This window comes from Pocillopora damicornis, chromosome 11, assembly GCF_964200805.1.
Source record: "Pocillopora damicornis chromosome 11, jaPocDami1.2, whole genome shotgun sequence".
Taxonomy (NCBI): Eukaryota; Metazoa; Cnidaria; class Anthozoa; order Scleractinia; family Pocilloporidae; genus Pocillopora; species Pocillopora damicornis.
In genome coordinates this window covers 4,245,697-4,259,672 of record NC_142680.1, presented here as the reverse complement: position 1 = coordinate 4,259,672, position 13,976 = coordinate 4,245,697, and the positions used below count along the sequence as shown (strand labels likewise).

Sequence of the window (13,976 nt, the reverse complement as noted above, 5' to 3'; positions counted from 1 at the left end):
CGTAAAAACTTCTTATTCCATCATCTACAACTATTCTGTTGCTTATTAACAGTTGAAAATGTACGCATAAGTTATTGCATTATAAAAATATTTCCAAGCATTTTTTCAATTTGTAAATAGGCTATGGCTTTGAAATGTCTTCAAGAGACTGGAGTGTAAATTTTCTCTTCAGATATCTACAAATACCTAATAGTAATATTCGTTTAGCTAGCAGTTTTCAATTTCTTCAGAGTACAAACCAATAAATTTGCTTAACGGTTACGAATCTAATATGTATAAAAACATAAGAAAAGACTCAAAAAGTATAATCTTTCTCAAAAGGTAAAATACAAAGAACAACTTCCATTACATTGTTACGCTTCAATCTCTTTTTACATCTAATGGCTCTTAAACAAGTTTGCAAATTCACTCTTTTAACTTTAATTCAGGTTCAGAACTCACTTAAACTCGAATTAAAATTTTCATGCTACTACTGGGATATGCAATTGTAGATTAAATCCCACTTGAAAACACGGATTCCTTTAGCAAAGTAAGTGTCGTGTGTGATCGTCTTCTAAGAGATTTCGTTTAGTTTGGGAACCTCGCTCAAAGTTATAATTTCATTTACCTCTCATTCGTGGCTATAACTAAATGTTTAGTTCTGGCTATACGCGATATATTGTTAGAAGAAATTTCTAGCATTCTTGTGCAGTTGAAACTTTCTTTATTGCTTCTCTTAACAGATCAAATAACTTGCTAGCTTAGGGTATGACGCATCATTTACAAGAAAGTGTTGGTTTCCAGTTTATAAAGGTGGCAATTAGTAAGTTGTCAATATTTAACCACCGTCACTGTTTCCCACTTCACTAGCGAGTCACGTCGACTTACGTAGTTAGTATGTACCTTAGGTTTGTTTTCTCTTACCAAAATTACTTTCTACCTAAAAAATTTCAAACTTTTGCGGTTATGATCTGCCAAAACAGAAACAAGATTGGTAATATAAAAATTATAAAGAAACTGTTGCGTAGAGTAGAATTTCAATTAAAAAGATAACTAAAGAAAAAACAACCCTTGAAGTTTGTTACATAACAACAGAATAAACCGAGGATTCAAGGAACAAAGCCCTACCCTAAGTACTGCCCCTCTGAGAGAACTGTTTGCTAACAGATAACGATTACTCTACTTACAAAGTAAAACCGTCATTGAAATAGTAAACTATCAACTGCTTACAATATGTTTTTTAGTTGAATGGTTTATCCTAATTAGTTATTTCCATTCATATTCCCAACACCAAAGTAACAAAACTCTTATAATGCTTCCAAAAAAGATGTGTAGTAATGAAGCTCTTATAATGCTTCTAAATAAGATGTGTAGTAATGAAGCTCTTATAATGCTTCTAAACAAGATGTGTAGTAATGAAGCTCTTATAATGCTTCTAAACAAGATGTGTAGTAATGAAGCTCTTATAATGCTTCTAAACAAGATGTGTAGTAATGAAGCTCTTATAATGCTTCTAAACAAGATGTGTAGTAGTGAAACTCTTATAATGCTTCTAAATAAGATGTGTAGTAATGAAGCTCTTATAAATTCTTCTAAATAAGATGTGTAGTAATGAAGCTCTTATAATGCTTCCAAATAAGATGTGTAGTAATGAAGCTCTTATAATGCTTCTAAATAAGATGTGTAGTAATGAAGCTCTTATAATGCTTCTAAATAAGATGTGTAGTAATGAAGCTCTTATAATGCTTCCAAATAAGATGTGTAGTAATAAAGCTCTTATAATGCTTCTAAATAAGATGTGTAGTAATGAAGCTCTTATAATGCTTCTAAACAAGATGTGTAGTAATGAAGTTCTTATAATGCTTCTAAATAAGATATGTAGTAATGAAGCTCTTATAATGCTTCTAAATAAGATGTGTAGTAATGAAGCTCTTATAATGCTTCTAAACAAGATGTGTAGTAATGAAGCTCTTATAATACTTCTAAACAAGATGTGTAGTAATGAAGCTCTTATAATGCTTCTAAATAAGATGTGTAGTAATAAAGCTCTTATAATGCTTCTAAACAAGATGTATAGTAATGAAACTCTTCTAATGTTTCTAAATAAGAAGTGTAGTAATGAAGCTCTTATAATGCTTCTAAACAAGATGTATAGTAGTTAAGCTCTTATAGTGCTTCTAAACAACTGAGATGTGTAGTAATGAAGCTCTTATAGTGCTTCTAAGCAACTGAGATGTGTAGTAATGAAGCTCTTATAATGCTTCTAAATAAGATGTGTAGTAATGAAGCTCGGTGTTCTTGGGTATTTCCTGCAGCGACTGATACTCACTAGGAACGTGAGACTGTTCATGGTTCGAGGGCCTGGGTTTGAGTTCTATATATGTATTTAGGTCTGAAGCTTGTTCATAATTTGACTGTCGATCGGGTGAAGGCTCAACGCCTTCAAAGGAAACGTTTTCTTCTCCCTGTATCCTTTCACTTAGCACGACTCGTCTGCGCTGCCATATCAGCCCACAAATTATAATGAGCAACACGACCACAACACAAGACAATGCGATTACACCGGCAAGGGATGTGCTTTGTGGTACACCTAGTAAAAGAAAAAAAACGTCTTTAGAACTAACTATCAAACACTGAAAACATAGCTTAGATAGATATCGTTGTTGTTGTTGTTGTTTTTTTTTTCAATAGATTCACACCAAGGAATACGAAGTTTCTTTTCACCCCGAAACCTAAATACTTTAACAAACGTTCTCGTCTTTAGGTCGTTCTTCATTGTATCTCATAAATTTCGTATTCCTTCTTCATTCCAGATTTCGTACTCCAGAAATCTTGAACCAGCAGGACAACAATAGGAGAAACACGGAGATATTTTAACCTTATACCTCAACAGTGGTATACATATAGTTCTGTTTTGATTTACTAACAACCTAAGAGGCCAATTTTGATATAAGAATTATCTACCTGCATTGCACACCATAACTTTCTAACTGAAGCAAAAAAATGTAACTTCACACAGAACAACGTCGGCTTATGAGACCATCGTATAATATTGCTTTTGATACATAACTGGTTCTATCAAAAAACTGTAATTAGAAGCCCATAAACTCCAAAACGTTCTAGGCTTTCCAAAATGTTTGAAGCGAAAACATTTAAGCACGTTCGAATGTTGAGGAATATTTACCGTTTTGAGAATATTTACGGTCATCATCTCGATTATCCTTAGGAGAAAGCAGAGTGATTTTATAATTTGTTGACCCAAAGCTGTTTGTAACGCGACACACATACTCCCCATAACCTTTTCCATCACGTGGCGTGACAATGATACTGTTATTCATTAACTTAATGCCATCACCAGTTGGAACCTGGCCATCTTTCGTCCAAGAGTAGTTAAACGGAAGATAACTTGTTGCTTGACATGAGAGAAAACACGGAGTTTGTTTTTCACACATCACTGAAGAAGGGGAAAGCTCTTCGATAATTCTGGGTGGCGCTGTGTAGAAAGAAAGAGAATTGTAATGAGACCAAGGGAAATTTTGACAAAATCATGCTCATGCAAAATCGTGAGTGGTAGTTTGCTTTGTTCTCATTGGTGTTTCTTTTTGCTTTAACCTTCAAGTCCAATAAGTATTAAATGACCTGTAAATAAGAGGCAGGAGTAAACTGAGACTAGTTGCAATGGTGATCATAGTGGTGCTTAGCAAACCATACTTGGTCATTAACTTTGGTAGAGGCTGGCAAATTTTCTAACGTATTGCTGAAAATTATACACCTACTCTCCACCATATTTACCTCACAGAAGAAATGATTATGCCATTGTATGCAATGTTTAACGTGATTGCAAATGAGTTTCTACGTACCAGCAACAATGAGTGTCGAAGCTGTACGGCTCTCTCCATATATGTTCATAGCTATGCATTCATAAACGCCACTGTCACCAGGAACAACATCTTGTATAATAAGTATCTTGCCGTTCTTCTTGAACTTAGCGCGAGGTATACTGGTAAGTCCATCTTTGGTCCAGGTAACAGAAGCCTCAGGGTCTCCACTAACCTCACAAGTCAACACTGCCAGTTCGCCAACTGCTTTAATGGTTCTTTTAGGCAGATCCTTGATGTGAGGTTTATCTGAGATTTAGTAAAAAACGGATTAGTTATTTCTTAATAAAGCTCAGGACACAAAGCAGCATGTAGGCTTTGCAGCTTCTCTTCCCAACTAAACAATAACAGAAAAGCTCCTCAATTGATAGCCAACTTCAGGTTGATTACCAAAACAGACAAACAACCAAATCAGCATTTAAGCCTTTCATCATTAAACAAATCAAAGGTTAGATCAAATTAGGTTCAAGTGTGCTGACTGAGTGCTATAAGTCTCTGAATATCTGAATATAAAAATATACAAAGCAAATAGACCAAAACAAAACAAAAAAAACGACAAAGCGCAAATAGTATCGCCCGAAAGGAACAGTACCTTTGGTGTCAATGTCTACGAAATATGGCTAGACATAAACCGTTTGCAAAATAGAACCACAAAAAAACTAATTATTCATTTGCAACCCTGTGGTGCATCTGGGTATGGCATGGGAACTCAGATCTCCCAGGTATCCCAAGCCAACTAAAAACTGGTTTTATAACTTTCAGCAAGACCACAAACCTGGTAACAACAGCAGGATGGTTATTTAGGAGGGGAAAGTTCCTGAGACATCTGAATGCAGACCAGGAATAGATGGATGGGTCAGTTTTATTAATCAGTTCTTTCACTGGACGATAATTCCCTTTCGAATGATGAAAGTTTTGTTATTATAACTTTGTTACAATAACTTAGTGTATCTTTTAGATCCAAAGCAGTTTAGTTGCAAACATTTGTTGGCAGTCCCAGGTTACTTTGCAATGCTTAGTTTCAAGTTTTTTTTTGTTAGCTTTGTAGCAATTCGCTTCACGCCTTCCTTAGCCCTATCAATTCAGTTTTCCTCAACCATTCATAAAAAATTTTGAGGCACTCATCTCCTTTTGTTTGTCAGATCTCTTCTTGTCTTGAGGCATTACGGTCTGCCTTAGATTAATACTCATGCGTCTGTGGTGTTGTAGCTGTCATCTCCAAACGTTACCGAACAGTTTTCAAGTAAAATTAACGGCTTGTCTTCAGGAGTTTATAGATACTGTACGTTTTAGCAGTTGTCTTAAAGCTTGTTTAGGCAGACATCAAACTTTTGTCTTTAAACAAGGGTGCCTTGGTATCATGAAAATTTTCTCACTCCAGCAACGGGGAGGGGTTGAACCTCTCTCAGACATACGTCTAGTCTAATGGACAGCTAAAAAATTTCAGCTTTTGAATCTGATGGCCATACATCTTTAACTATACTACGAAACCCAAAATGCTATGAACCGCAAATGAGCCTCCTTGGTTACTGTAAATGTAAAACTGGGCAGGTTCAAATCTCATTCAACAATCACCTCAAACGTAGAGTAAGTTTTGCTGTTGCTACACAAAATCACTTGAAAATGAGTTAAACATCGTTTGAGAACTCTTACCATCTTTCATGGTCCTCACCACAACAGGTGAGGTCTTTGGTCCATCACCAACTGAAGTAAAGGCCAATACTTCAAATTCATATTCCGTGTTGTTTTCAAGCCCAGTGACATCTTTACTTAATGTTGTTCCATTGTTAATGGTCAGGGTGCTTGCTCGCCCAACGGAGCCACTCTTTTGGTAGAACAATTTGAATCCTATGATTATTCCATTTCTGGAGTCTGCTGGTGGTAACTGCCAAGATGCTGTGATCATTGTAGAAGTAACTGCAGTCACTCTGAAGCTGCTTGGGGCTTGTGATGGAGCTGCGATTGAAAAACTTTAGCACTTAATGCCATACTGGTCTAGTTAATTGTTACTACCAAACAATGAAGTCTCTGAAAAATTACCTCGCTCTTAACCTGTGGCTTTACAGCTCAGTTGGTAGCAGCACCCATCTAGTATCTGAGGGAAATGGGTTCAAATCCCATCGATACTGAATCAGTATCAAGCTTCGTAGCTACAATTGCTTGAAATTACAGCCTACCTGGAAGGATCTTTTCTTTGCTTGATTTTATCCACAGTTCTAATTAATTTATTAATAAAAATTGTGATAACCTTTTCTCTTTCACCTTCACTTATCACATACCATCTTCCATTGTTCTCTCCATTTCAAGGGAACTCTTTGGTCCATCACCATCAGAAGTGAAGGCCAACACTTGAAATTCATACTCTGTGTATTTATCAAGCCCGGTGACATTTCTTCTTAATGTTGATCCACTGCTTATAGTCAAGGTTGTTGCTGACACATAACCTTGGTTTGTGTAGAACAGTTTAAACCCTGTAATGGTTCTGCCATGTCTGGCAAAGACAGGTGGCAACTGCCAGGAAGCTGTGATGCTGGTAGAAGAGCTTGCAGTTAACTTGAAGGCAGTAGGAGGTTGGGATGGAACTGAAATAAACATCACCAGTTGTTTGCTGTAATTCTTAGTTGATTTAGTGATATAAATGTAAATTAATTATCCTCGAGACCCTAGGGAGGCTTGCATATTCCTCATATCAAAGTAAAGGATCATCGATCATGGGTAGCGACTCTGTATATACATTAAATATACATTGTTTGTATCCCGAGTGTTAAGATGTGTCATACAAAATAGGAGAGAAATGATTCTGTGTCAATGGCAACCCACATGGCTCCAGAATCCACAATGTACAATGCTACAATCACATTAGACACTGTTTCATAACATGTACGAATAATAAGCTAAGCAAATATCTTTTTAATTTAGAAAAGAAGAACCTGAACGATCTGAGCAGAGTGGATTCTAGGTTTAAAAAAACTAAATTCATGGATTTTCAAATTCTCTCATCTCTCATGGTCAGCTCTAAAGTTATTTGAATAAAAATTATTTCCTTAGCAATTGCAAGGCTCTATCAATATTGGAGTAATTATACCTCACCGTTGGCTAGCTCTGCATAATTACCTAACCTTGCCTTCCACAAATAGTTTGTAAATGCGACTTCATTTTTGTCTCATGGGGGAGATAAAACAAGAGCAAATAAATACCTTTTGTTAGAAGTATTCCATAAACTTCCACTCTCAGCGCCTTCCATCCGTAATATGTTGTTGGTTGAAAGCGGATGTACTTTGCACTTGCAAATTCCTGTAGACTGTTTTTTACAATGCCATTTTGGTTTGAATTTCCGGGAAAGACCTGGAATTTTTGGTAAAAAATTTGAAATCATTATGTCAAATGTTCTTAATACTATTACTTCACAGACCGCTCTTAAATATCAGCTATCTACATATCTCTAATGGCTATGGAAAGACGTAGTTTCTTTTGTTTCAAAATTAACACAAAACCATTATGTGACCCTGTGTATCATTTCTGGTGAATAACCTAAGGGAGAGATACATGTAGTTTGTGAGAGATTGTAATACAACACCCACTGGTTGAACAAACACCAAAAAATAAGACTTTTCGAAAGCACTTTCACACAATGTTTTTTTTTCCGTATCGATTACATCCTCTTTGAACAATAAGACTGAGTCTTGACCAAGTAGACGCTTCTTTGCTCTCCCTTCCCTTGACTCAAAAATTGAATCAGTGTTCTAGGACCTTCTTTCTTTTGGCTTTTATTATATGGACATGAATATTCACAAGATTTTTATATAAACTTACCCTTTCAACATTGTTTTCTTGGTAGGTGACCATAGTGGTACCATCCGTTGATAAGCGAATCTTATACTTTGTTGTCCACTCATTAATACCATTAGCTCCTTGAGTAGCAACACCACAGATAACATACTCATACAAAAGGTCAATTTGGAGGTAGTCGGAAGGATCATAATTCGTCGTGGGTGCCCAACTCAGGCTATTTCCATTCAGTCGACCATTAGATGGTATATACCCAGCACTATAATACGATGAGGCAGAGAAGCTGCTGTCTGGAATTGTACCATCGCTAGCCAGACCAATGGCCTCCATTTCACAAGCTGCAAAGTAACGATTTAAAATCATCTTTCATACCACAATTGACATGGTAATCTTACTAGATCTGCGGTCTTACGCATGCGCCGTGGAACGCGTAAGCATATGGCATGTAGATTTCTGAGTTGTTTTCGTTCCTTGTACAAATGAATTAGAAGTAGTGACCAGGATGAGGCTCCATGTACCCTTACACAGATCAAATTCAATTTTACCCGATACTTTAAAGCCAAATTTTTGCATTATCTATCACTCAAAAATTACAACTGATCTACCAACTGGAAATAATCAGATTTTTTTCAAATTTCATACTTGCATTTTGAGTCCCAGCGACAAATTCAAATTTAAGCCTTCCCTATCAGCTATCCTCCTTTGACGTAAATTTAGTTATCTAAGTAAGTATTGACCATGAATTCAGCATTCAACTTTAGATTAACTGGTTATTAGGAGTGGTTTGGTGTCTTTGATTTCAAAAATTCTACTCACTCGTCTGAATAACAAACATACGTCAACAAAATAACAGAGTAGGTTTGAACAACCTTGTTTAGAGATTTTAAGAAAATATTTATGACTACACTGAAGTTCACTAATAGTACTAATGCTACCAACACCGTGATGATGCAAATGACGCAAAGACACATTCAATGACACATGCAATGACGCAAAGACACATTCCAGTTTCACTCTTACTAGGCTTTTTTTCCACTCCAAACACCTCTATCCTCATACACACTCTACCCTGGTGTGTTCGTGGCAGGAATCGCAGATATCTGAGTAATACTCCATACACAAAATGCTTCACTTCTGACTCTCTGTCAGCATTTCCCCTCAGAAACTGGAAAAAAAACAAATACTCGCAACTCACCATTGGATTCTAATTTTGCGACTCGAGGAAATAGCAGGATAAAAAATATCACGAAGTGTAATTAGCAGTCTTAACGATAATTGATAAGATCGAAAATTCTAATTTTGAACAAGACTTCCATCTCTGTGGGATATTCTACACCGTCACGCTTCATAGTTTATGTTACAGTCGTAAATTTTTATTCTAATTTTTTTTGAGAAGTTATGTCTCACATTTTATTCCTATATACCTTAACTTGTCCACCTTCCTTATAGTCTGTCCAGGTTGTCCCATCAGTGGATAATTGTAGCGTGTAGTTCTTCACCCACTGATCTGCTTGAGAATTCCCCTGAGTGGACACAGCACAGATGACATGAAGTGTCTGTAGATCAACCTGTAGATATGGGCTAGTGTCACTTGTTCCTGCACACCATGATGATCCTGATGCGTAGTTCAGTCGACCATTCTTGCCTGGTGTGCTGGCACTTTCTTCAGAAGAAGCAATTATATTTCTATCTGGGATTTTTCCACTTTCCATTCCAAGGTCAAAATCAACACAGGCCCCTAAAGAAACAAAATTTACATTTGCACGTATCATAACATATTCATAATAAGAATTGTTTAAGGGATAATGGATTGGATGTAAAAAGGACATGGATGTCTCGAATCTCTCCTTTTGGTACCTCCAGTTAAAGGTCTGTGTCTTAGATAATTAAAAACTATTCACCGAAGTTTTGGTGACTAGTGATTGCTAGTTACTAAGCCAGAAAGAGGCAAGGTAACTATCATTCGCTTGCCACCGACACTTCTGTAAATAGTTATTTAAGTATAATATAACACAAAAAGATGATCACAAGTCATTAATTCTGTTACAATAGCAATATTTTCGGGCTTGAGTTGCTCGGAGGTGAAAAGCAAAAGATATTCCGAGTTTGATTAGCCAATCAGGGCGCACCTTCAACGCTTCCACTGTTTTAGTATATGCTAATAGCAATAGGGCTTCTTTGGTTTTTGTAGTGATTAATGTTAGACAATGGAGTGATACACCTTCCGTCATGTAGCCAAGCATGCTGGGAATAAAGTAATTTTTACAAATAATTCCAATATGACCAGTGTGCTGACTTTGTGTCGTCTTCTGTGATATACACCTTCGTTCAAACATTACATTGGGGACGAGGATCGGTAAAAAATCACTCCTCGATACTCATAGCCGTATGTGTGACCGTGTGACTAATCTTTGTGATGGCTGAAGCGATTCCAACCTTCGAAAACCTATCTGTTACCACTGCTATTAGTGATAGGAAGATACAGAGAGCTCTTTTACCGTACCACACCGGGGAGGAAGTGTCTGACCTCTTTGACACTCCACCCGACACCGGTGAAGATTTTGCAACGGCCAAAACGAAGCTGGACGCCTACTTTGACCCGAAGAAGAATGTGGAATTTAAGATTTTCACGTTTCAGCGGGCGAAGCAAAACCCAGGTGAAACCGCGAACGCGTGTCACCTAAAGCTAATGAAGAAGTGGAACGTTTTATGAGGACCTTTGGAAAGGTACTACGCACCACCATTCACTGGAAGCAAGATATGTGTCGTTTCTTACACAACTATCGTGTTACTCCTCATTGTACTACGGGTGTTGCCCCTGCTACAGCCCCATTTTGGCAGACCAATTAGAATCAAGTTACCCAACCCCGTTGTTGTGCCAAGAGGTGAAAGTCTTGACCCTGCAGTCATGCGACAAAGAGATGCCCAGCAGAAACTCAGGATCAAGAGCCAAGCTGATTTTAGGAGAGCCATCAAAGATTGCGACGTTTAGGTTGGAGACACAGTACTGATCAGACAACCAAAGCGAGAAAAGCTGTCGACGTCACCTGACCCCATTGACCGTCAATAAGAAGCATCACAGCATGCTAACAGCAGAAAGGGCCAACCGAAAAGTGACACGTAATTCATCGCACTTCAAGAAGCTTCTGGCTGATAACTCAATCATACTTAGAACCAGTCACGCATTTGAGGGGGACACTCTTGACCAGGACACCGAGAGCAGTCCTCCTTCCTGCATTCCAGTCTCAGTTCAGGGGTCCACAGGCTCACTATTGGACCCCAGTGAAAGTGTTGAGATCCTGAACCTGTGCGTTGAAGGTCTCCACGTTGTAATCAGACCTTCTGTAATGGTTGTCTTGATGCATTATGGTCTGCCTTAAATTAGTATTCATGCATCTGTAGTGTTGTAGCTGTCATCTCCAAACGTTCCCAAACAATTTTCAAATAAAATTATGCACTTGTCTTCAAGAGTTTACAGAAACTGTTCTAGCAGTTGTCTTAAAATTTGTATAGGCAGTCATCAAATTTTTGTCAAACAAGGGTGCCTTGGTACCATGAAAAGTTCTTTACTCCAAGCACGGAAGTGAACCTCTCTCAGACATACGCCTAGTCTAATGTACAGCTAAAAAATTTCAGCTTTTGAATCTGATGGCCATACATGTTTAACTATACCACGAAACCCAAAATGCTATGAACCGCAAATGAACCTCCTCGGTTATTGTAAATGTAAGACTGGGCAGGTTTAAATCTCATTCAACAATCTCCTCAAAAGTAGAGTAAATTTTGCTGTTGCTACACAAAATCACTTGAAAATGTGTTAAACATCTTCTGAGAACTCTTACCATCTTTCATGGTCCTCACCACTACAGGTGAGGTCTTTGGTCCATCACCAACTGAAGTAAAAGCCAACACTTCAAATTCATATTCCGTGTTGTTTTCAAGCCCAGTGACATCTTTACTTAATGCTGTTCCATTGTTAATGGTCAGGGTGCTTGCTCGCCCAACGGAGCCACTCTTTTGGTAGAATAATTTAAACCCTACGATTACTCCATTTCTGGAGTCTGCTGGTGGTAACTGCCAAGATGCTGTGATCATTGTAGAAGTAACTGCAGTCGCACTGAAGCTCCTCGGGGCTTGTGATGGAGCTGCAATTAAAAAACTGTAGCGCTTAATGCCATACTAGTCTTGTTAATGGTTACTACCAAACAATGAGGTCTCTGAGAAGTTACCACGCTCCTAACCTGTGGCTTTACAGCTCAGTTGGTAGCAGCACCCATCTAGTATCTGGGGAACATGGGTTCAAATCCCATTGGTGCCTGAATCAGTATCAAACGTCTTTGCTGCGATTGCTTGAAATTACAACCTAACTGGGAGGATCATTTCTTTGCTTTTTTTATCGCAGTTTTAATTAATTTTTGAATAACAATTGCCATAATCTTTTCTCTTTCACCTTTACTCTTCACATACCATCTTCCATTGTTCTCTGCACCTCAACAGGGCTCTTTGGTCCATCACCATCAGAAGTGAAGGCCAACACTTGAAATTCGTATTCTGTGTACTTATCAAGCCCGGTGACATTTCTACTTAATGTTGATCCACTGCTTATAGTCAAGGTTGTTGCTGATCCGACAGAACCTTTCTTTCTGTAGAACAGTTTAAATCCAGTAATGTTTCTTCCATGTCCAGCAGAGACTGGTGGCAACTGCCAGGACGCTATAATACTGGTAGAAGAGCTTGCAGTTAACTTGAAGGCAGTAGGAGGTTGGGATGGAACTGAAATAAACATCACCAGTTGTTTGGCATAATTCTCGGTTGATTTAGTGATATGAATGTAAATTAATCATCCTCGTGACCTTAGAGAGGCTTACATATTCCTCAGATCAAAGTGGAGGATCATTGATCATGAGTAGGGATTGTGTTTATGCATTAAATATATATTATTTATATCCTGAGTATGAAGATGTGCTAAACAAAATAGGAGAACAATTATTATGTTACACTGGCAACCCACAGTGCTCCAGAATTTACAATGTACAATGTTACAATCACATCAGGCACTGGTTCATAAAAACCACAAATAATAAGCTGAGAAAAACTTTTTTAATTTAGCAAAAGAAGAACTAAATGATCAGAAGAGAGTGGATTCAAAGTTTAAAAAAAGAACTAAATTAATGATTTTCAAATTCTCTCATCTCATATGGTCAGCTCTTATGTCATTTCCACAAAATTCTCACCTGACCAATGGCAAAGCTATATCCATATTGGAGATTTTATAACTCGCCGTTAGCTAGCTCTGCTAACAAGCTAGAGCAAATAAATACCTTTTGTTAGAAGTGCTCCATAAACTTCCACTCTCAGTGCCTTCCATCCGTAATATGTTGTTGGTTGAAAGCGGATATACTTTGCACTTGCAAATTCCTGTAAACGGTTTTTTACGATGCCATTTTGATTTGAGTTTCCAGGAAAGACCTATAGTTTGTGGAAAAAATTTGAAATCATTATCTCAAACTGTTCTTAGCACTACTGCTTAACAGACCGCTCTTAAGCATCAGCTATTTACATGTCAACAACTGCTATGGAAAAGCTTAGTTTCTGTTGTTTCAAAACTAACACTAAACCGGTATGTGACCCTGTATATCATTTCTGGTCAATAACCTAAGGGAGAGGTACTTATAGCTTTGTGAGAAATTATAATACAACAACCACTGGTTGGACAAACACCAAAATATAAGTTTTTGAAAACACTTTCACGCGGTTCTTTTTTCCTTTGGTATCGATTTCATATTCTATTAAACAACAAGACCGAGTCTTAACAAAGTAAACACTTCCTTGGTCTCCCTCCACTTGACTCAAAAATTGAATCTGTGTTCTAGGACCGACATACTTTTTGCTTTTTTGACATGTACATGAATATTCACAAGATTTTTAGATAAACTTACCCTGTCAACATTGTTTTCTTGGTAGGTGACCATAGTGGTACCATTCATTGATAAGCGAATCTTATACTTTGTTGTCCACTCATTAATACCATAAGCTCCTTGAGTAGCAACAGCACAGATAACATACTCATACAGAAGATCAATTTGCAGGTAGTCGGCAGGATCGGAATTAGTCTTGGGTGCCCAACCCAGGCTAGTTCCATTCAGTCGACCATTAGATGGTATATACCCAGCACTATAATACGATGAGGCAGAAAAGCTGCTGTCTGGAATTGTACCGCCACTGGCCAGACCAATGGCTTTCATTTCACAAGCTGCAAGGTAAGGTCACTTATTTGAATAGCAAACATAGTTCATGAAAATGAAACAGACAATAAATTTTTAAAATTTC

General features: G+C 37.6%; 1 protein-coding gene across 1 annotated transcript; it reads right to left on the bottom strand.

Moving 5' to 3' along the window:
* Positions 1–686: 686 nt before the first annotated feature.
* On the bottom strand, positions 687–13,891 carry LOC149037095 (protein sidekick-1-like). Its single transcript, XM_089188394.1, has 13 exons — positions 13,586–13,891; positions 12,968–13,115; positions 12,114–12,419; positions 11,489–11,791; positions 9,071–9,384; positions 8,667–8,811; positions 7,671–7,984; positions 7,055–7,202; positions 6,137–6,439; positions 5,511–5,813; positions 3,840–4,106; positions 3,164–3,472; positions 687–2,569 (listed from the first exon to the last, which is right to left on the bottom strand). Exons 1-13 carry the CDS (start codon positions 13,889–13,891, stop codon positions 2,232–2,234), a joined length of 3,504 nt encoding a protein of 1,167 aa, XP_089044520.1. The 3' UTR covers positions 687–2,231.
* Between the last annotated feature and the right edge of the window lie 85 nt (positions 13,892–13,976).

Bases quoted from the DNA above. Each gene is read 5' to 3' on its own strand.
- LOC149037095 (XM_089188394.1), bottom strand. From the start codon at position 13,891: ATGAAAGCCATTGGTCTGGCCAGTGGCGGTACAATTCCAGACAGCAGC. The intron at 8,812-9,070 runs GTATATAGGAAT...TTTTTTTTCCAG, and splicing joins AGGAAGGTGGACAAGTTAAG to TTTCTGAGGGGAAATGCTGA. The intron at 3,473-3,839 runs GTACGTAGAAAC...CTTTCTACACAG, and splicing joins TTCGACACTCATTGTTGCTG to CGCCACCCAGAATTATCGAA.